The sequence below is a fragment of the Macaca mulatta genome, chromosome 19 (assembly GCF_049350105.2).
Source record: "Macaca mulatta isolate MMU2019108-1 chromosome 19, T2T-MMU8v2.0, whole genome shotgun sequence".
NCBI lineage: Eukaryota > Metazoa > Chordata > Mammalia > Primates > Cercopithecidae > Macaca > Macaca mulatta.
Window position 1 is genome coordinate 12,932,398 of NC_133424.1, and position 23,577 is coordinate 12,955,974.

Sequence of the window (23,577 nt, forward strand, 5' to 3'; positions counted from 1 at the left end):
CCTCAGAACTCTTGATTGGATAGTGCCCTAGGCCCCTCCCCCGGGGGGGCCACAGTGCAAAGAGGAGAGATAAAGCAAGCGCCTGAGAGGAGCCAGAATGACAGGTTCTTGGCCATTGCCCTTGCCAGTTTGGGCATCTTCCCTGATCCATTTTCCCCTATCAGTAAGTTAAATGAGTCAAAGATCCTCAAACCTACTGTTTAAATAAGATACCAGCAGGACATGCCCTCGCCAGAGGACATTGGAATTTAAGAACTTGCTCCTGGCTTTCCAGAGCTGGCACTGGTGTCTCCCTGTACTAATGGGCCTTTCTTTCTTCTTCCTCTTGGACAAAAGGGAATTGCATTCTCAGTGGCCAAAGGAACGATCCTCGTGCCTCAGAGCAGGAGGGGTACCTAGACCAGGCCACATTGGAACATGGGGGAGGGCTTGATGTCCTGCAGGGGTCAGGAATTTGGAAAGAAAGGCTGTTGGTGGCATGGCGAAGGGTTCCTCACACCTTATCCTTATCCCTCAGTCTACTCATTTTCTTTTCTCTCTCTCTCTCTTTTTTTTTTTTTTTTTTTCCAGAGTCTCACTCTGTCGCCCAGGCTGAAGTGCAGTGGCGTGGCGTCATCTCGGGTCACTGCAACCTCTGCCTCCTGGGTTCAAGCAATTCTCCTGCCTCAGCCTCCCGAGTAGCTGAGATTACAGGCACCCATCACCACACCCGGCTAATTTTTGTATTTTAGTAGAGACGGAGTTTCACCTTGTTGGTCAGGCTGGTCTCAAATTCCTGACCTCAGATAATCCAACTGCCTTGGCCTTGCAAAGTGCAGGGATTACAGGAGTGCGCCACCGTGCCCGGCCTGTCTACTCATTTTCAGCCAAAAAATTAAAACACACCAACAAGGGAATATAGTTATTTAATATACGGGAAAAAGGGGAATTATATGACAGCAATATGCTATAAAGGAACAAAAAGGGAAGAAAAGGAAACCTCTGAACTGGTTCATTTAAGCAGTCTACCGCACTACCATTTACAAGGAAAACGCCAAGTGACAAACATATTCCTAAGCTTGGGAGTCAGACTTTGTTGAAAGGAGCCCAAGAGTCTATCAGTCCCTGGTGATGAGGCAGAGAAACCTAACGATTTAACTCTGGGAGCTCAACATGCCCTCCTGTTCCCACCTCATGTGGGAACAATCTCGCCTTCAAGATCTTTATTTTCAAAAGCAAGAAACTCTCACCTGGAGTCAGTTTAAGGTTCTGCCCTAAATAAATTGTCAACTTTATAAACCCTTCCTCCAGCAAACAACCCAAATGAGACTTTCTCTAAGTCTCACGTTTACAGATTGTCTTTTTTTTTTTTTTTTTTTTTTTTAATTTTTGAGACAGAGTCTTGCTCTGTTGCTGAGGCTGGAGTACAGTGGTGTGATCTCGGTTCACTGCAACCTCTGCCTCCCAGGTTCAAGTGATTCTCCTGTCTCAGCCTCTCAAAAAGTAGGGTTTACAGGCGAGCGCAACCACACCTGGCTAATTTTTGTATTTTTAATAGAGACGGGGTTTTGCCATGTTGGCCAGGCTGGTCTCAAACTCCTGACCTCAGGTGATCCGCCTGCCTTGGCCTCCCAAAGTGCTGGGATTACAGGCGCCTTTGGTGTTCTTAAACACACACACACAGCTCCTTCCCCAACCCAGTCACAAAGATACTCCTACATCTGATGCTAACTTTGTGTTTTTGCTTTTCATCATTTTAATGTGTGTTAACTTTCATATATGATATGAGATAAAGGTGTCAGTTCATCTTTCTGCAGGTTAATATCCAATTGTCCCAGCACCATGTTGAAAACACTTTCCCCATTATCTTGGGGCATTTGTAGAAAATCAACAGACCATAAATGAAGATTATTTCTGGTCTCTCTGTTCTGTTCTATTGGTCTATGTCTAACGTTACACCAGTATATCCGGCTAATGTACTACCTGCCCTGATGATGGATAGCCCCACTTCATTCCACAAGATTTTTTTTTTGTTTTTGTTTTTGTTTTTGTTTTTTGAGACGGAGTCTCGCTCTGTCGCCCAGGCTGGAGTGCAGTGGCGCGATCTCGGCTCACTGCAAGCTCCGCCTCCTGGGTTTACGCCATTCTCCTGCCTCAGCCTCCTGAGTAGCTGGGACTACAGGCGCCCGCCACCGCACCTGGCTAATTTTTTGTATTTTTAGTAGAGACGTGGTTTCACCGTGGTCTCGATCTCCTGACCTTGTGATCCGCCCACCTCGGCCTCCCAAAGTGCTGGGATTACAGGCGTGAGCCACCGCGCCCGGCCCATTCCACAAGATTGCTTTGCAGGTCCAGAAATGGTTTCAGAGCCAGGAGAAAATCTCTTTATTATTATTATTTAATTTATGCCATTGAGACACAGTCTCACTCTGTCACCCAGGCTGGAGTGCAGAGGCATGATCATGGCTCACTACAGCCTCAAACTCCTGGGTTCAAGTTATCCTCTCACCTAGTAACTGGGACTACAAGCACATGTCAGCATGCCTGACTGATTTTTTTTTTTTCTGAGACAGGGTCTCGCTCTGTTGCCCAGGCTGGCATGCAGTGGCACAATCATGGCTCACTCCAATCTCACCCTGCCAAGCTCAAGCAATCCTTCCACCTCAGCTTCCTGAATAGCTGAGACTACAGGTGTGCACCACTACACCCAACTAATTTTTAAAATTGTTTGTAGACACAGGGTCTCCCTATGTTGCTGAGACTAGTCTCAAATTCCTGGACTCAAGTGATCCTCCTGCCTTAGCCTCCCAAAGTGTTGGGATTACAGGCTTGAGCCACCATGCCTGGACCCCTGGCTATGAGAATTTGGGAAGCACTCCAATCACAAGTAGATAGTTTATCCACACCTGGATACTCCAAAATCACTGCACCCTGGATACACTGACTGTCTGCCCAGCAAGGAGGAGAGTGAGCAACCACTGCTGGAAAATACTGCTTTTATGTGCATGACGTGAGAAAAATTGTGTCTAATTTACACATTCTAAAAAAGAAGAGAAGGCTGGGCACGAGAAGGCTGGGCACGGTGGCTCATGCCTGTAATCCCAGCACTTTGGGAGGCCAAAGAGGGTGGATCACAAGGTCAGGAAATTGAGACCATCCTGGCTAACATGGTGAAACCCTGTCTCTACTAAAAATACAAAATTAGCCAGGCGTGGTGGTGGGTGCCTGTAATCCCAGCTACTCGGGAGGCCGAGGCAAGAGAATTGCTTGAACCCAGTAGGCAGAGGTTGCAGTAAGCCAAGATAGCACTATTGCACTCCAGCCTGGGCAACAAGAGCGAAACTCCGTCTCAAAAATTAAAACAAAATAAAATAAAGATGGAGTTTCACTATGTTCCCCAGGCTGGTCTTGAACTCCTGGCCTCAAGCGATCCTCAGTCCCCTCAGGCTGAGCCCCACCTCAGCCTCCCAGAGTGCTGGAATTACAGATGCATGTCACCACACCTGGCCAATAGTTAATATTTCTTTGATGATGCAAATTTTCTGGACACTATACATGAGTTAATTTGGATTGGATTTTCCCAAATTACTTAAATTACAGGATTTCTCCCCAATGAGCACTGGGATGAGGAGACTTCAATCCACCAAAGTGGTATACATATATATATCTCCATGGAGGTGATACTTAGGTCATCTCATCAGAAAACACTCATACTTGTCTACAAATAGATGTTGCATATGGCATTAGTTCCATCCTCAGAAATTTATATATATTTGCAAGAAATATTATTTTAAGTCAATAGTATATGCTATCATGAATACAGGATATGCTTACTCCATAAGCAGCAAACTGACTCCTTCACAGTTTTAACAGATTTCCAGTTGTTTTGTCTTCAGTTTCCTAAGAAGACAATGCTATAATCTCCAACCACATTATTTGCTTCTTCCATCCCATTCTTCATATTGATCATTGTTTTGTGACATTAGTTGACTTCTGTAATGATAAATGACTAGGGTAAAATAGATATATTTGCTTTTTGTTAGGTTCCATTCCTCATTTCAATGGGAAGCCTCTCACACACTCTCATCATGCTCTGCTATAAAACAGCTTAACCAAGAATCATATATCCAGCAAAGCTCATGTACAATACAGAAACAAAAATTAAATTTTTCTGTTATGCTGAAGAAAAAGTGTAAGTGATGTTCTTGCCTTCTAACACTGTATCACTGCCACAGCCACTTGATCAAGGCATCATCAAGCAGATTAAGGTAATTTACACCCACTTCAACTTTTTTTTTTCTTTTTGAGACCGAGTCTCGCTCTGTCACCCGGACTGGAGTGCAGCGATACAATTTTGGCTCACTGCAACCTCTGCCTCCTGGGTTCAAGTGATTCTCCTGCCACAGCCTTCCAAGTAGCTGGAACTACATGTGCATGACACCAAGCCCAGCTAATTTTTGTATTTTTAGTAGAGATGGGGTTTCACCATGTTGACCAGGCTGGTCTCTAGCTTTTGACCTCAAGTGATCCATCTGCCTCAGCCTCCTAAAGTGCTAGCATTATGGGTGTGAGCCAGTGCGCCCAGCTTCACCTCATTTATACAATTTATGTTGCCTTGATTCTAACCCTGACTGTACCACAGTATATTTATGGAAGAGCTTCACAATTGCAGATACAACTGTGCTTACTGCAGAGGCTGTAGACGTCCTAAAGGCCAGGACACCCAAAGCATATTGGAAGCCATTAGAGTGAGGGAGTAAGTGATTTCAGGGGTTTCCCCAAGACTGATACAGCAGTCAGGAATATCTTAAGTGTTGCAAAGAAAGTTGGTGGAAAGGGCTATCTCTGACAGGAATAAAAACAACATTGAGGAACATAAAAGAAGACAGAGAAACCCTTACTAATAAGGAAACTGAAGATTTACTGAAATCCTCTACAAGTGATGATGATGATGATGATGCAAAAGATTAAGGAGGAGCAGTGCCATTGATTTGGACACACGAAAAATTTGCAGCAGATTTGGGGCATCTCTAGCCTCTGCAAGGTGCAAGTGTTAAAGATTATCAACCTCAACTAAGATCCTTTGACGGAAAAAAGCTTCTGTGTCCTATAAGGGAAAATATGCAAATGAACACTATAAGGATTTTTTAGGGATTCAAAGAAAAAGAACTAGCTTCCTAAAACAATGTTTCTAACTAAATAGCTGCAAATATGAAGACATACCCTTCAACACAAAGATCTTCAGCCCTCAAGCTGGACAGATCCCAACGTTAGTATTAGTTAGCCTCCTGCAAAGAGTCAACATCTTCAATCAGAACCTGGGTCTTCCAACATAGATGAAGGTCTTGATGTCCTGTCAAGATTCAAGTTAGCCTGAGGTCTCACTGTTTATCTATGATGCCACACATCTAGTCACCTCTACGTATCACATTAGGCACCATACAGCAATCATCATTGTCATAACCATCATAATACTTGGGTTATCAAGAGAGAAGACCCAGAATTGTGGTTGGTGTTAACACATTCTTTCAGGTCATTAAACAAAAGTAATCCGAGTATTGAAACAAGAAATTGTAACATCATAGGTGATATATTCTATGTGGATAGGCCTGCAATAGTTGAGTCTGTAGTAAACACATACAGATTTTTTTTCTTATGATTCCCTAAACAATACAACTATGTACACAGCTTTTACAATGCATGAGATATTTTAATTAATCTAGACATGATATAGAGTATACAGGAGAATGTGGGTAGGTACATGCAAATATTCCAAAGAGCTGGCATCTGTGGATTTAGGTATACTCAGGGTGTACTGGAACCAATCTTCTTGCATATATCAGGGAGCAACTCTATTCGAAAGAAATAGAAACTTTTTTTTTTGCGATGGAGTCTCGATCTGTCACCCAAGCTGGAGTGCAGTAGCATGATCTCAGCTCACTGCAACCTCCACCTCCTGGGTTCAAGGGATTCTCCTGCCTCAGCCTCCTGAGTAGCTGGGAACTACAGGTGCGAGCCACTATGCCTGGCTAATTCTTTTTTTATTTTTAGTAGAGATGGGGTTTCACCATGTTAGCCAGGCTGGTCTTGATCTCCTGGCCTCGTGATCCACCCGCCTCAGCCTCCCAAAGTGCTAGGATTACAGGCGTGAGCCACTGCACCCAGCCTGGAAACTTCTTAAGGCTTTACCATGTTTACATTTATAGGATTTATTTCTTTCAAGTATTGAAATGTGATAAAGCTAATGAATGCTTTCCCACATTCCGTACACTTATAGAATATCCTTCCAGTGAGTCCTTTTATGTCTGTTAAAGGAACTGAGAGAACTGAAGGCTTTCCCACATTCCTTACATTCATAGGGCTTCTCTCCAGTGTGAGTTCTTTCATGTTCTCGACAGAAACTGGAACGACTGAAGGCTTTACCACAGTGTTTACATTCATAGGGTCTTTCTCCAGTGTGAGTCCTTTCATGTCTTAGAAGGAAAGAGGGCCAAAAGAATGCTTTCCTGCATTGCTTACATTCATATGGCTTCTCTGCTGTGTGAGTCCTTTCATGAGTTTTTAAGTAACTGAAACGACTGAAGGCTTTCCCACAAGTTTGACACTCATAAGATTTTTCTTCACTGTGAGTCCTTTCATGGCGACAAAAGTATTTAAAAGAACTAAATGCTTTCCCACATTCCTTACATTCGTAAGGCTCCTCTTCACTGTGTGTTGTTTCATGACTTTGAAAGGAAAAAAAATCACTAAAAGCTTTTCCACATTTACATTTATAGGGTTGCTCTCCAGTGTGTGTAGTTTCATGTTTTCGAAGGGAACTGGAAATACGGAAGGCTTTCCCACATTGCTTGCATTCATAGGGTTTCTCTCCAGTGTGAGTCCTTTCATGTCTTTGAAATACACTGGGAGAATCAAAGGCTTTCCCACATACCATGCATTTATGAGGGCCATCTCCAGCGTGTGCCATCATGTGTCTTCGAAAGCTTGAGCGATGAGATAACAATTTCCCACATTGCTTACATTCATAGGGTTTCTCTAGAGTGTGAGTTCCCTCATGAATTCGTGCTGAACCAGGAAAATCAAAGCCTTTCCCACATATCTTACATTTGTGAGGTCCATCTCCACTGTGCATTATCATGTGTCTTTGAAAGCTTCCAAGATGACAAAACGCTTTCCCACACTGTTTACATGTATAGGGTTTCTCTCCAGTGTGAATTCTTTCATGTACTCGAAGGGAACCGGAAACACTGAAGGCTTTCCCACATTGTTCACATTTGTAAGGTTTCTCTCCAGTATGAGTTCTTTCATGTCTTAGATATGAACTATAATCAGGGAAGGCTTTGGAACACTGCTTACATTCATACGGTTTCTCTCCAGTGTGTATTTTTTCATGTCTTAGATAGGAACTGTAAACAGGGAAGGCTTTAGAACAGTGCTTACATTCATACGGTTTCTCTCCAGTGTGAGTTCTTTCATGCATACGCAATAAACTGGGCCAAAAAAAGGCTTTCCCACACAATTCACATTTATAAGGCCCATCTCCACCTTGCACTACCATATGTCTTCGAAGGTTTCCAGGAGAACTGAAGGTTTTTCCACATTCCTTACAATCATAGGGTTTCTTTCCAGTGTAAGGCCTTTCACGTGTTCGAAAGGAGTGGCGATAACTTAAGCCTTTCCCACACTGCTTATGTGTATATGGCTTCTCTGCATATTCATGACACTCACGGTGTTTGTGTCCAGTGTCAACTCTGATGTAGCAATTCAGGGATGAATGACCCATTATGACTTCTCCATTCACACTGCTTTCGCATGCATCTACTCTGGCAGGAGTGTTCTTGTTTACAGTACTATTTCGAATCTGGCTTAAGGTTTCTTCACACTGACTACCATCTTTACTTTTACCAAATCTCTCTACCACATCACATCTGTAAAAAACGAAAAGTACATTACTAAAGGTTTATTATTGAATTTATATTTATCAACAGGTATTAGATTTACATTTTTAACGTTATCAGGCAAGCTATAAGCTTCATGCCCTGCTTGAATGTGAATGGACTGAATGTTGTGCAAGATAACTCAATCCCAGCTATTTTCAAGATGATGATATGCACATGGGGATTCTTTTTTTTGAGACGGAGACTCCCTGTCACCAGGCTAGAGTGCAGTTGGCACTATCTTGGCTCACTGCAACCTCCGCCTCCCGGGTTCAAGTGATTCTCCTGCCTCAGCCTCCCAAGTAGCTGGGACTACAGGCATGCGCCACCACACCCAGATAATTTTTGTGTATTTTTAGTAGAGACGGGGTTTCACCATGTTGGCCAGGTTGATCTTGATCTCCTGACCTCATGATCCACCTGCCTCGGCCTCCCAAAGTGCTGGGATTACAGGCATAAGCCACTACTCCCGGCCTTTCGTTTTTTGTTTTTTGTTTTTTTTTTAAGACAGGGTCTTGCTCTGTCACTTACATTAGAGTGCACCAGTGCCATCACAGATCACTGCAGCCTCCAACTCCCAAGCCCAAGTGATCCTCCTGTCTCAGCCTCCCAAAGTGCTGGGATTGCGGGCATGAGTTACCATACCCAGCTTCTTATGGGAAATCTTAATATTGTTTCCATGGGAACTACTTTGCAAACACTGAATAGCTATGTCACATTTAATAATATATTTATGTCACATTTAATAATACATTTTTATAGAGAAATTTTTCTAAGAATAAATTTAAGCTGGGCTTGTTCATAATCTTTGCTTCTTTTAAAAAGTGCTTGTCATTCTCAGAAACATTACAGGGACATCACCTGTCTCTTATAAGTACAAATTACCTTGGATTTCTCCTGAGATTTTGGTACTGATCATCAATGTTCTGGTTTTCCCATTTCATTCCTAAAAGAGAGATCCAGAAAATTCACTATAAATTATTACAAAATGACACAAAAACTGTTAAGATTTTATGTACACTGCAATCATGCATGATTCATTCATTGAACTATAGTTGACTCCTGAACAACACAGGTTTGAACTGCACAAGTCCATTTATATATAAATGTTCTTCAGTCTCTGCTACCGCTGAGAGAGCAAGACAAAACCCTCTTCTTACTTAGCCTACTCAATGTGAAGATGAGGATGAAAACCTTCATGATGATCCACTTCAACTTAATGCAGAGTAAATATAGTTTTATTCTTCCTTGAGATTTTTTTATTAACAATTCTTTCTCTAGGCCAGGAATGGTGGCTCACACCTGTAATCCCAGCACTTTGGGAGGCCAAGATGGGCGGATCATGAGGTCAGGAGATCGAGACCATCCTGGCTAACATGGTGAAACCCCGTCTCTACTAAAAATACAAAAAATTAGCCGGGCGTGGTGACTGGCGCCTATAGTCCCAGCTACTGGGGAGGCTGAGGCAGGAGAATGGCATGAACCGGGGAGGCGGAGCTTGCAGTGAGCCAAGATTGTGCCACTGCACTCCAGTCTAGGTGACAGAGCAAGATGCCATCTCAAAAAACAAAAAAGAAAAAAAAATTTACTTTCTCTAACTTACTTTATTCTGAGAATACAGTATGCAATACATGTGACATATCTGTGCTCGTCACTTGTTTGTATGACTGATAAGGCTGCCAGTCAAAATAGGCTAAGCTGTGGCAGACAAAAGATTATATGAGGACATACAACTGGTTGGGGCCTGGCACTTCTTAACCCTGTGTTGTTCAAGGGTGAACTGTATCCCTTTTCCGTATTTCAAATCACTGAACAGCACTGATGACCGCAAAAAACAAACGTCTCTAATTGACTAAATGAAGACATGATGTCATCCATACCTACACAGTTCAGGTTCCTAATGGTTTCCCGCATCACATCTCTGTAGAGATTCTTCTGTGATGGACCCAGCAAAGCCCACTCCTCATGGGTGAAGTTCACAGCCACATCCTCAAAGGCCACTGAGTCCTGAAACATCCCATATGTCCAGAAAAGGAAGGTTGAAACTCACAGTACTGAGAACCTATACTCACTTCATAAACTTCCCATGATGCTGTGGTTTCCAAGCATTTATTCAATGACATGGTAAATCCACTCTTATTCTGTGTCTACACTCACTGTCTGATGCTGGAATTGTGCTTGCTAAAATAACAGTTGAACAGGAACATGTCTCTTATTGGTGAATTATGCAAATGAATCTTATTGCCTGGATTACTCCTAATGTCTGTTTCTACAGTGGGCCTGTAGTTCTTGTCGTGACAAAGTCCTACAACCTACTGTGCAAAAGAGAGTTACAATTAGCAGTCCTGAGACTGCATATCCTTACAACTGCTTGTTCACAATGTTGAACCTTCCATGGGGTCTAGACAATGTATTTAGGGGAGGGTCCCATGAGCATAACTAACAACAGGGGTGGAGTGTGGCTAAACTATTTGTGTAAAAATTATGGTTCTGCTTAACTCCTAACTTCCCTCTGAGAGTTTGAAATTGTATTACATCCTCAGCAGAGGAAGCGTACCCAATCAGCCACTGCTATGTTTGACTGTTTTCCCCTCCAAAATGCATGCTGAAACTGAATCTCCAATGTGGCAGTACTGAAAGGTAGTGCTTTAAGAGGTAAGTGGGTTTTGAGGGTTTGGAACACATGGATGGATTAATCCACTCACGTATGAATGGCTTAATTAATAAATGGGTTATCACAGATGAGGTTCTGGTGTCCTTACGACAAGAGGAAGATACTTCAGCTAGACACTCAGCCCCCTCACCATGTAATGCCCTGTGCCACCCAGGGACTCTACAGAGTCCCCATCAGCAAGAAGGTTCCCACCAGATGCCCACTTTGACCTTACTTGGTCTTCCCAGCTTCCAGAACTGCAAAACATAAATATCATTTCTTACAGATTACCCCAGTTCTGGTATCCTGTTATAAGTAACAAAAAAAACAGTCTTATAGACTAAGACAGACACAAAGAAACACTCTAGGCACTGGGTCCCTAATGAGCAACTCTGGTAGGTGATATTTCATATGTTTTTTGTTGTTGTTGTTTCATTTTTTTTCTATTTCTTACTTGGGGGATTTAGCCTATCCTATGTGATTACATGGAGAGAATATTTTGGAAGCTGGTGACTAGTTCCCTGTAGATAAAATGTAGTTAAGTATAACAAAAGACTAATAAAAGAGATTTTACCAACTAAACAGAAAAATTTTAAACTTTTTATTGGGTAATGTCAAAGGAGAAAGAAAAGAAGGGGACAGGCTGCAAATGTTCTTAGACAGAGTTCAGTGTCAGCTTTCATGAATATCGATTATATTCCATAAACAGCAGACATTTAATAATAACATTACATAAACCATTTTTATAGAAGTCATAAATGTCTAAAAATACTTTTTAAAAAAACCCTTCTCATCAAGAAAGTAGACAGCTATACAAAAACAGAGGATTTAAAACTATAATTTTCCACATCCCATCCTATTGACAGTGAGAAAAAGATACATAAACGGGAAAGTAAAAAATGATAGGAAAGCTTTGTATTGTTTTTTCCTTTGGCCCCATCTCTGCCCACCTCATTGCCAGTCTTGAAGATAGCAGTCAGAGTTCCCATGGTAGAACTCTAATCACCACAGAGAGTACAGATCATATTTTATTTCCAAATTATTGCCTTTCTATTTTTTATTCAGTCTGGGGACTATCCAAAGGTCTGAAACAAGACTCTCTTTTCTATTTCATCTACAATGCAATCCAATCAGAGTCAAACTGGGCAGGAACTACTTTAAAATGTTGCAAAATACACAAAAAGCATACAACCACCTGGGACAGACTAAGACATACATTAGAAGGCCAGATGTGATGGCTCTCACCTGTAATCCCAGCACTTTCGGAGGCCAAGGTGTTGGGAACAGGCCCCCAAATCTGGACATAAACAGGCCCCCAAAACTGGCCATAAACAAAATCTCTGCAGCACTGTGACATACTCATGATAGCTATGATGCCCATGTTGAAGGTTGTTGGTTTACCAGAATGAGGGCAAGGAGCACCTGGCCCACCCAGGGCAGAAAACCACTTAAGGTGTTCCTGAACCACAAACAATAGCATGAGCAATGTGTGCCTTAAGGACATGTTCCTGCTGCAGATAACTAGCCACAGCCCATCCCTTTGTTTCCCGTAAGGAAGGCTGTTAATCTATAATCTATAGAAACAATGCTTATCACTGGCTTATTGTCAATAAATATGTGGGTAAAACTCTGTTCGTGGCTCTCAGCTCTGAAGGGCTGCCAGGCCCCTGATTTCCCATTCCACACTGTATATTTCTGTGTGTGTGTCTTTAATTCCTCTAGTGCCGCTGGGTTAGAGTCTCCACGACCGAGCTGGTCTCGGCAAGTGATGCCCATACGTGGGGCTTGAACCCAGGTCAAAGGGTCAACAAAGCGATGGTTGGAGAATGTGTAACTAAGCTTGAGGACACCCGAGTACTCTTAAGCAATCCCCATGGTGAGTAAGAAGGGAAGCTCAGAAGCATCAGGGTAACAATGGGACAAGTGTGAGCTCTGGTTTGTTCCACCTTGGAACCTTTCCACACTGATGATGAGGAAGAATGAGAGTATAATGAAGTAACAGAAGAGGTGACAGAGCAAGTTTGTTTGCCAGCTAAAGCTAAAGTGGCAAAGGAAGAAGAGGTTCATTCCTACCCTTCTGCACCCCCTCATTATTTTGAAGAAAAACAGTGGCCTGACCCTCCAGATCTTTCTTTTTTTTTGAGGACACTGGGCGAAAAGTAGTTGCCCCAGTGACTGTTCAGGCAGCACCTTGAGCAACCACTCTCAGTTCTATTCAGGCAGGAATTCAGCAAGCCAGATGAAAGGGTGATATAGAGGCTTGGCAGTTCCCTGTTAAAGCTACTTTGTTGGCACAAGCCACAGAAGGACTGAAAGTGGGTAAAGGAAATACTCCATTTCCTGGAGCTTGTTTTAACTGTGGGAAGAATGATCATACTAAAAAAGAACGTAGAAAAAAATCAGTGAGTCAGGCCGCCAGTTGAGAGAAGAAAGAAAACTGCTGAGCCTGCAATATGTCCAAAATGCAGAAAAGGAAAACACTGGGCTAATCAGTGTCACTCTAAGTTTGATAAAGATGGGAACCCGATTTCGGGAAACTTCATGAGGGGCCCATCCAGGGTCCTGTTCCAAACTGCTCAATTTAACATAGTTGGAGTTGGTAAGCCCCTGAAGTATATCAGAGTAGTTATATTTTGCATTGTGAAGGGCCCTATGGACCACCTGGGACTACTCAACCAATTATAACTTCCGTACCTATAAATTTATGGGGAAGAGATTTATTACAACAATGGGGAGCACAAGTTCTAATTCCAGAGTAACTATACAGCCCTCAAAGTCAACATATGATGCATGAAATGGGGTATGTCCCTGGTATGGGACTAGGAAAAAATTTGCAAGGTTTGAAGGAACTGCTTCAAGGGAAAGACAAAGTTCCCGCCAAGATTTAGGATATCATTTTTGATGGCGGCCATTGTTAAGCCTCCAGAACCTATACCTTTAAAATGGATAACAGATAAGCCAATTGGGATAGAACAATAGCCGCTAAGTAAAGAGAAACCAGAGGCTTTAGAGGACCTAGTTACTGAACAATTAGAAAAAGGACACATAGCTCCAACATTTTCCCCTTGGAATTCTCCAGTTTTCGTAATCAAGAAAAAAATCAGGTAAACGGAGAATGTTAACTGACTTAAGAGCCATTAATTCAGTTATACAACCTATGGGGACATTGCAGCCAGGACTGCCTTCTCCTGATATGATTCCAAAAATTGGACTTTAATAGATAGATTTAAAAGACTGTTTCTTTACTATCCCCTTAGCTGAGCAAGACTGTGAACAGTTTGCATTTACAATTCCTGCAGTAAACAACCTGCAGCCTGCTAAGAATTTTAATTGGAAAGTGTTGCCATAAGGCATGTTAAACAGTCCAACAATTTGCCAGAAGTATGTAGGGTGAGCAATTAAACCTACTTGTAAAAAAATTTCAGTGTTACATTATTCATTACATGGATGATATACTTTGTGCTGCCCCCACATGAGAAATACTACTCCAATGTTATGATCACTTGCAAAATTCGATTTCTCTATGCTGGTTTAATTATAGCTCCTGACAAATTCAGACTACTACTCCTTACTCCTACTTGGGGACCTTAGTAAATGACACTAAAATAGTGCCACAAAAAGTAACCATACGTAGGTATCAATTGAAAAACATTAAATGACTTTCAAAAATTACTAGGGGACCTTAATTGGACATGACCTACTCTAGGCATTCTTACTTAGGCCATGAGTAATCTATTTTCTATCCTAAGAGGAGATATCCTAGTCTCACTAGCCCTTGACAATTAACAAGGGAGGCTGAGGCAGAGTTACAGCTAATTGAGAAGCAAGTGCATAAGACTCAAATAAATAGAATAGATCCAGAGAAGACTCTAGATTTGCTAAGTTTTTCAACTTAGCATTCACCTACTGGTGTTATTGTTGAAGAGCAAGATCTTGTAGAGTGGCTTTTCCTTCCACATACTAATTCGCAGAATCTGACTCCTTATTTGGATCAAATCACTACTATGATAGGAAATGGGAGAACTCAGATTGTTAAATTACATGGATATGATCCTGGAAAAATTATTATCCCTCTCACGAAGGCACAAATACAGCAAGCTTTTCTAAATAGTCTCATTTGGCAAACCCATTTAGCTGACTTTGTGGGTATTCTCGATAATCATTTTCCTAAAACAAAACTGTTTCCGCTTTTAAAATTAACTAATTGAATTCTCCACAAAATAACTAAATTTAAAGCAACTGAAGGTGCTGAGAATGTTTTTACAGATGGGTCTAGTGATGGTAAAGCTTCTTATTCCGGCTCGAAAGGTAGTTTTCAGATGCTGTATACTTCAGCTCAAAAAGCCAAGCTTGTAGCTGTAATTTAGGTATTGACTGCTTTTAATATGCCTATTAATGTGATTTCTGATTTTTCATATGTGGTTCATTCTATACAGTTAGTTGAAAATGCTCAGTTACGATTTTATACAGATGAACAACTGATGACTTCATTTAGCCAACTGCAAACAGCAGTTTGGAGTAGAATGCACCCTTTTTACATTACTCATATTAGGGCTCATATACCTCTTTCAGGGCCTTTAACTGAAGGGAAACAAATGGCTGATCGCCTAGTTGCTACTGCAATATCTAATGCTAGACACTTTCACAATTTAACCCATGTTAATGCCTTTGGTCTCAAACATAGATACAGCATTACCTGGAAAGAAGCTAAAGCTATTATCCAGCGATGCCTAGCTTGCCAAGTGGTGCATTCCTCATCTTTTACAGGAGGAGTTAATCCTTGAGGATTGAAACATAATTCTCTTTGGCAAATGGACATCATACATGTTCCCTTGTTTGGGAGACTAACTCATGTGCATGTATGTGTAGATACCTTTTCTCACTTTGTCTGGGCTACATGCCAATCAGGGAAGTCTTCTGCCTGTGTTAAATGCCACCTTTTGCAGTGTTTTTCAGTGATGGGCATTCCAGCTTCTATTAAAACAGATAATGCCCCAGGCTATACTAACCAAGCTCTAGCTATATTTTTCTCCATATGGAATATTAAACACATTACTGGCATCCCAAATAATTCTCAAGGACGAGCCATAGTGGAAAGAATGAATCTCTCCCTGAAGCAGTTGCAAAAGCAAAAAGGGGGAAACAGGGACTACAGGACACCCCATATGCAATTGAATCTAGCATTATTGACTTTAAATTTTTTTAACCTGCCTAAAGGCCAGATGCTATCAGCAGCTGAACAGCATCTATAGAAACCAGCTGCAAAGACAGAAGCAGAACAACTGGCTTGTTGGAGAGATCTGATAACAAAAAGTTGGGAAATAGATAAAATAATAACTTGCGGTAGAGGTTATGCTTGTATTTCTCCAGGACCGAATCAACAGCCGATTTGGACACCATCAAGACACTTAAAACCTTATCATGAGCCAGATGCTGAAGAAGAGATTCTGGGAGGAACCCAAGAACCCCCCCAGTTGCAGCCATGTCGAGATTGACGCTGAGGAGAACCCCAACTGTCATGAGCAACACCCATCAAACACAGCCACTTACCTGGGGACAGATCAAGAAGCTGTCCACAGATGGCAAAAAACACCTGAGAAAAGCGGGACAACCAGTCACAATGAGTAATTTAATGATAGCTGTGATAGCAGTGATCACCAGTGCCATGAGTATTCCTTGAACAAGGGCTGACAGAACAATTATACTTATTGGGCATATTTATCAATCTTGGATGGCAATAATGCCTGGATGTAATCACTCTATGACACAGTTACACATGCTTTCTGGTCTCAGTATTTACCATAATAAATCTGCTCCTATAATTGAGGCATACCACCCTCAAAAACCTATTTGTAAAAAGAATTGAACCTGGCCAGAAATAATAAACGTACTTGTTTGGGAAGATTGCATTGCAAAACAGGCAAAGGTGCTGCACAACAATTCCTATGGAATCATTATTGATTGATCCCCTAAGGGGATATTTAGCTTGAATTGCACCTCTCAGTCTGCATGCCACAGCCACACTATGTTCAGCTGGTCTGAGCAAAATGGTAGAAATGGTACGAAATATGGCAAGAGTTCCTATTATCTGGAAACATGGTGGTATAGTGGCACCTCAACCTCAAATAACATGGCCCACTGTAGGAGCTAAACATAAGGATTTGTGGAAACTATTAATGGCTCTTAATAAGACCAAAATGTGGGAAAGAATAAAAAAGCATCTAGAAGGACACTCTACAAACTTGTCTTTGGATATTGCAAAATTAAAAAACAACTATTTAAAGCATCCCAGGCACACCTGACCTTAGTGCCAGGAACTGGAGTGCTTGAAGTAGCTGCAGACAGATTAGCAGCTATTAACCCATTAAAATGGATAGAAACACTTGGAGTCTCCATGATTTCAATGATGACTGTGCTTTTAATTTGTGTTGTTTGTCTTTGTATAGTTTGCAGATGCAGGTCCTGACTCCTATGAGAAGTAGCTCACCGTGATAAAGCTGCCTTTGCTTTTATCGTCTTGCAAAAACAAAAAGGGGGAAATGTTGGGAACAGGCCCCCAAATCGGCCTTAAACAGGCCCCCAAAACTGGCCATAAACAAAGTCTCTGCAGCACTGTGACATGCTCGTGATGGCTATGACGCCAACACTGAAGGTTGTTGGTTTACTGGAATAAGGGCAAGGAACACCTGGCCCACCCAGGGCAGAAAATCGCTTAAGGCATTCCTGAACCACAAACAATAGCATGAGCAATGTGTGCCTTAAGGACATGTTCCTGTTGCAGATAACTAGCCAGAGCCTATCCCTTTGTTTCCTGTAAGGAAAGCTTTTAGTTAATCTATAATCTATAGAAACAATGCTTATCAATGGCTTATTGTCAATAAATATGTGGGTAAAAACTCAATTCGTGGCTCTCAGCTCTGAAGGCTGTCAGTCCCCTCATTTCCCACTCCACACTCTGTATTTCTGTGTGTGTGTCTTTAATTCCTCTAGTGCTGCTGGGTTAGGGTCTCCATGACCGAGCTGCTCTTAGCACCAAGCGGGTAGGATTGCTTAAATGCAGGGAGTTTAAGACTAGCCTGGGCAACATAGGGAGACCTCATCTCTGCAAAAAATAAACAAAATTAGCTGGGTATGGTGGCACATGCCTGTAGTCCCAGCTACTCAGGAGGCTAAAGTAGGAGGAATGCTTGAGCCTGGGAGGTTGAGGCTGCAGTGAGCCAAGATTGTGCCACTGTACTCCAGTCTGAGTGAAAGAGTGACACTGTCTCAAGGAAAAAAAAAAATGTATCAGACCATGTAAGTCCCAGGAAAAAAGGCCAGAGTATAATTTTTCTTTACAAATAAACATATTCAAAAGCACCCAGATATACTGGGTAATGGAGAAAGCCCCATGCAGGCACAGGAAACAACATATTTTCATAAAAGACAGGTGGGGATCCTCTTTTTCAGCTCTGGCTAACATCCAGATTTAGTTAAACAGAAACAGAAGGCTAAAGTAGTAAATGCTCTGGCTAAGTGCTCAAAGAATACCCCAGCAGAGAGCTATCCATGAGGACTGGAAGAGGTCAGGTTTTCATTTGTTTCATCTTTTTTACTTTTAGCTTCTAACATTCAGGAAATCTCTGTCAGAACACTGGATGAATAGAAGAAAAAGAACAGAGACTTCAGTGTCTATACCCAGTAGGAAATACACTCTCTGCAAACATTATTTGAAAATGTTACTAAACAAATGAATAGGCCAGGTGCAGTGGCTCAAGCCTGTAATCCCAGAACTTTGGGAGGCTGAGGCAGGAGGATCACTTGAGGCCAGGAGTTTCAGACCAGGCTGGGCAACATAGTGAGACTCTGTCTCCATTTTAAAAAAGAAAAAGAAATGAATAATTTCAGCTTTCAAGCAAGAATACCAAACAATTAAGGGGAAACAATCTGATTTCCAGAGTTACCCAATTATAACATTCAAATGTCTCCTTTTCAATACCAAAAAAAAAAAAAAAAAAGAGAGAAATAAATAAAACAGAGAAACACGAAAATATGGCTTATTAATAGAAACAATTTGAGATAAATCATCTCTGAGAAATCTCAAACACTGGATTTACTGAATAAAAACTGTAAAGCAACTGTCTTAAATACATTCAACTTGGTAAAGACAATGATAAAGAACTAAGAGAAAACCAGAAAATTGATGTAGGGATAAAATAATACCAAAATATATTAAAAATTGAGCCATATAGAATTTCTGCAACTGCAAGATACAACTTAAATGAAAATATCAGATGTGAGCAACCAGTGGGGAAAAAAAAACTAAAATGAAGACAAAACAATTGGAATTACCTGGTCTGAGGAAAAAAAAAAAAAACAAGAAGGGGAATTAAATGGAAGGAATGTGTGACTGGTATACCTGCCTTGCCAGTAATGTTAAAAGAAGTTCATCAGAGAGAAAAAAATGATATGGGTTAGAAATTCAGATTTTGTGTGTGTGTGTGTATGTGTGTGTGTACACACACATATATATGAAGAGTGTTAGGAAATAACTAAATGAAGGCACAAAAAATTATTTACTCTTCTTATACCCATCTGATCTAATAGATATAGGTTTGTTCAAAATAATAATATCAAATTAGCTGGGTGTGGTGGTGCACACCTATAATCCCAGCTACTTGGGAGGCTGAGGCAGGAGAATTGCTTGAACCCAAGAGGTGGAGGTTGCAGTGAGCTGCGATCGCACCATTGCACTCCAGCCTGGGCAACAGAGTGAGACTCCATCTCAAAAGAAAATAATAAATATCAACAATGTATTCAGTGGTTTATAGCTCCCAGTTGAACTAATGAATGACAGTAATGTTAAATGTGATGGGAGGAAGAACAGTCTATCACACTTTGGAACTGTCTATTATACCAGCACTATTCCTGAAGCCAGTATAGTGTTACTTGACATTGAAGGTCCATTAGTTGTGGTCTATTAGTGAATTCCCCACAAACTCTGGGGAATTCACTAATAGAATCTAAGAAAAAGTAGACTATATAGATAAATAATACAGAAAATGAAATCACATAGAATGCTCAGCTAAAAGGAAAAAGGGTAGAAAAAGAGAAGTTAAAAAAAAAGAGAACAACAAATAGAAAACAGTAATATATATGTTTATCTGAATCCAGTTATGTCAACTGCCACTTAAATGTGTATTATCTATATTCACCAGTAAAAAAAAGAGACTGGCAGAGTGAAATAAAAAACAAGGCCCCAAACTGTATTTTTAAAAAGCATTTTAAACAGAAAGACACAGATACATTAAATATACAGGTATGAAGAAATACATGCCATACTAGCCCTGATCAAGAGAAATTAGAAGAGCTATATTACATTCAGACAAATCAGGTTTTAGATTTTTAAAAACTACAAGGGTTAGAGAGATTTCATAATGATAAAGAAGTCAATCCTATACGACATAATAATCCTTAACATCTATGCCCATAAAACAGAGCATCAAAATATATAATGCAAAAACGTATAAAACCGCAAGGCAAAATACACAAACCTAGGATTATAGTTGGGGGAAAACAACTAAAAACAACTCACCTCTATCAATAATTGACAGATCAGCTCTGCAGAAAATCACGAATGATACAGCTGAATTCAACAGCACTATCAATCAACTGGGTTTAATTGAAACATATTTATAGAATCATTCATTCAACAACAGCATACACATTCTTCTCAAGCCTTGGTGAAATATTCACCAAGATGAACAATATTATCAGCCATAAAACACACTTGAATAAATTTTTTTAAAGTATGTGATCAAATCATATTAGAATTAATGTAAAAATTAGTAACAGAAGCATAGTTGAAAAACCTCAACAAAGTGGAGATTGAAGCCACAAACTTCTCAACTACACAAACTTCAAAGAGAATTGTCAAGCAAAATGTAAATATTGCAATGTTGAAAAAGAGTATATCTTAGCAAATCTTTGGAATGGAGTAAAGGCAGTGCTTTGAGGGAAATTTAAAGAATTGAGTGCATTTCCTAGAAAGTAAAGGTTTAAAATCAATACCATAACCTTCCATTTTAGGAAACTAGAGAAAAATGACAAGATTAATGTAAATCAAACAGATGAAAGTAACAATGGGAAGAGATATAATGAAATAGCAATGAAGAAATCCGTAGAAAACACCAACGAACCAACAGATGGTTCTTTGGAAACATCATTAAAATTATAAGCCCATAGCCAAGTTAACTCAGAAAAAAAAAGGAGCCATCACTACTAATCCCATGGACAGTAAAAGGACCATAAAGGACTATTAGGAACAACTAAGTACCCACATATTTGATAAAATTACATGGAGTGGACCTTGAAAGACACTACCAAAACTCACAAAAGGAGACCTAAGTAATATGAATAGGCCTGTATCTATTGAAGATATTAATAAAAAATAAATGTCCCAGAAAAAAACAAGCAAACAGGTCAGAATTTCACTGAATTCTGGCAAGCATTTATGGAAGAAATGATACCAATTCTCTACAATCTCTTCCAGAAAAGAGAAGCAGAGGAAACACTTTCTATTCCATTTTATAAGGGCAATATTGCCCTAATACCAAAACTAGACAGATATTACAGACATAGCTCCACCATGTGAGGACATAAGGGTTAGACTGCCATCTTCAAACCAGGTAGCAGGCCCTTTCCAGAGGCCTCATCTGCTTGATATTGGACTTCCAGCCTCTACATCTTTGAGAAATGAATGTTTGTTGTCTAAGGCATGCAGTTTATGGCAATCTGGTATAGCAGTCCTAAGTGACTAAGAGAGGTAGACTCTTTCTCTACCACACATTAGGCTTTGAAGTCTACAGGAATGAGGTCACTGGTCTCATATACAAGCACTAAGCCCTCTGCCAAGATAAAGAATTGATAACCTATAGGTCACATTTGGCAGGTTTCCAAATCAGCCCACTTGGAGAAGTCGTCTTCTTCTTCTTCTTCTTTTTTTTTTTTTTTTTGAGACGGAGTCTTGCTCTGTCACCCAGGCTGAAGTGCAAAAGCATGATCTCGGCTCACTGCTACTTCCGCCTCCCAGGTTCAAATTATTCTCCTGCCTCAGCCTACCGAGCAGCTGGGATTACAGGCGTCCGCCACCATGCCCGGCTAATTTTTCTATTTTTTAGTAGAGACGGGGTTTCACCATATTGATCAGGCTGGTCTTGAACTTCTGACCTCAGGTGATCCGCCCACCTCGGCCTCCCAAAGCGTTGGGATTACAGGCATGAGACACCGCGCCTGGCGAGAAGTCTTCTAATTAAATGGCTTACATCCTGTCTGTGAGTAAAGGATCTTATCATGAGTCCCTCAAATCTTATTGTGAGTTCTCCAAACTGTTGATATGATTAACATGATCTATTAACATCAAAAAAGACACTGATTTATTTCTGAATCATGTTTTGCTGATTGTCTTCCACTTAGACCATTTTAGCCTGTCAGCTGTCATCTATAGGCAATGATCGTAACGTCAATATTGTACCCTTCAAGGAAAAGGACAATTCTGGTATGAGTAGTCCCCCAGTTTCTCCTAAACTTTCTCATAAAGGCATCCAACTTGTAATCAATTTTGGAACACATCCAAATTTGCTGGTGTGTCTTCTCAAGTTGATCCTCAAATTTGGTTTATAATAAACTTTATCAAATTATATCTGCCTCAATGGCCTTATTTTTGGTAAACAAATGTATCCCATGAAAGGCACAACGTAACCATCCACAACCAAATCCCTGGAGGTACACCAGAGCAGAGATAAACTTTATAGCCAGTTTCAAGAGACAGACCTAAAGATTAAATTAGACGAACATACAACACCTATGAAAGACAAAAACACACTTTTGAAAATTACAGAAATTTTTTTTTCTTTTTTTTTTTTTGAGACAGAGTCTCACACTGTCACCCACCCAGGCTTGAGTGTAGTGGCGTGATCTCGGCTCTCTGCAAGCTCCGCCTCCCAGGTTCATGCCATTCTCCTGCCTCAGCCTCCCGAGTAGCTGGGACTATAGGCACCCACCATCACGCCCGGCTAATTCTTTGGTATTTTTTAGTAGAGACAGGGTTTCACCGTGTTAGCCAGGATGGTCTCGATCTCCTGACCTCGTGATCCATCCTCCTCGGCCTCCCAAAGTGCTGGGATTACAGGCGTGAGCCAACGTGCCTGGCCAGAAAAATGTTTTTCTTATTTAATATGAGTCTTCTTATATAAGAAAATAAAGTAGCTTCCAAAGGAGAAGTCTGGCAAATTAAACTCTAATTACATTAAGAAGAGGCAGGCATAGTGACCCACATCTATAATCCCAGTACTGTGGGAGGCCAAGGCAAGAGGATCTCAAGGCCAGGAATTTGAGACCAGCCAGGCAACATGGCAGACCCTCTCTCTACACAAAATTTAAAAATTAGCCAAGTGTGGTGGCACATGCCTATGGTCTCAGCTACTTGGGAGCCCAGGAGTTTGAGGCTGCAGTGAGCTGATTGTGCCACTGCAATCCAGCCTGGGTGACAGAGCTGGACATTATCTAAAAAAATAAAAAATTTAGGAAGAATTCATCTAAATAAAATAAATATAAAATATAAACCACCATCTGAAAGGAAATATTACCAACCCCTCCACGTAAAAAAGGATTTGTGTATAAAGTATGCCCAAAACAAAGAGAGAAACAAAGCAAACATTTGCATTTACTATGCAAATGAATTAAATGACTGAGAATTATTTCACAGATGAAAGTCCACAACATGAATGCTAATCCAGTAAAAACACAATATATAATCATATGGAGATAATACATAATCACATGGAGATAACATAAAGATAAATATTAAAAGGTATAGCTTCTACTCTGAGAAAAAACCAGATGGCTGATGACGCAGGTGCAGCGCGGGGGCCCAGAGGCCCTGGGGGCCCTGGGATGGGGAACCGTGGTGGCCTCCGCGGAGATTTCAGCAGTGGCATCTGGGGCCGGGGCCACAGAGCTCGCAGAGGC

At 40.9% G+C, this 23,577-nt stretch overlaps 1 protein-coding gene and 1 long non-coding RNA gene across 24 annotated transcripts in view; one reads left to right on the forward strand and one right to left on the reverse strand.

Moving 5' to 3' along the window:
• Positions 1-23,577, reverse strand: part of ZNF44 (zinc finger protein 44) — a 51,537-nt gene that overhangs the window by 17,324 nt on the left and 10,636 nt on the right. For 6 of the 23 annotated variants that reach the window (XM_001107269.4, XM_077977652.1, XM_077977653.1 and 3 more), the window contains 3 exons: positions 9,797-9,923; positions 8,802-8,862; positions 5,669-7,907 (listed from right to left, as the gene is read on the reverse strand). The exons of 1 other annotated variant lie outside the window; for it this stretch is intronic. In XM_001107269.4, the coding sequence (XP_001107269.2) occupies positions 6,251-7,907; positions 8,802-8,862; positions 9,797-9,923 (1,845 nt within the window). In that variant the 3' untranslated portion in view covers positions 5,669-6,250. Of the gene's footprint in view, positions 1-3,841; positions 3,973-5,202; positions 5,268-5,668; positions 8,174-8,794; positions 8,863-9,414; positions 9,924-16,119; positions 17,122-23,577 lie in introns of those variants that run through there. 16 more of the 23 variants (XM_015123015.3, XM_077977661.1, XR_003725101.2 and 13 more) reach the window with 15 other exon arrangements.
• On the forward strand, positions 10,978-15,393 carry LOC144336754 (uncharacterized). Its single transcript, XR_013409078.1, has 2 exons — positions 10,978-12,576; positions 12,671-15,393. It is a non-coding gene; the product is annotated as an uncharacterized LOC144336754 (long non-coding RNA).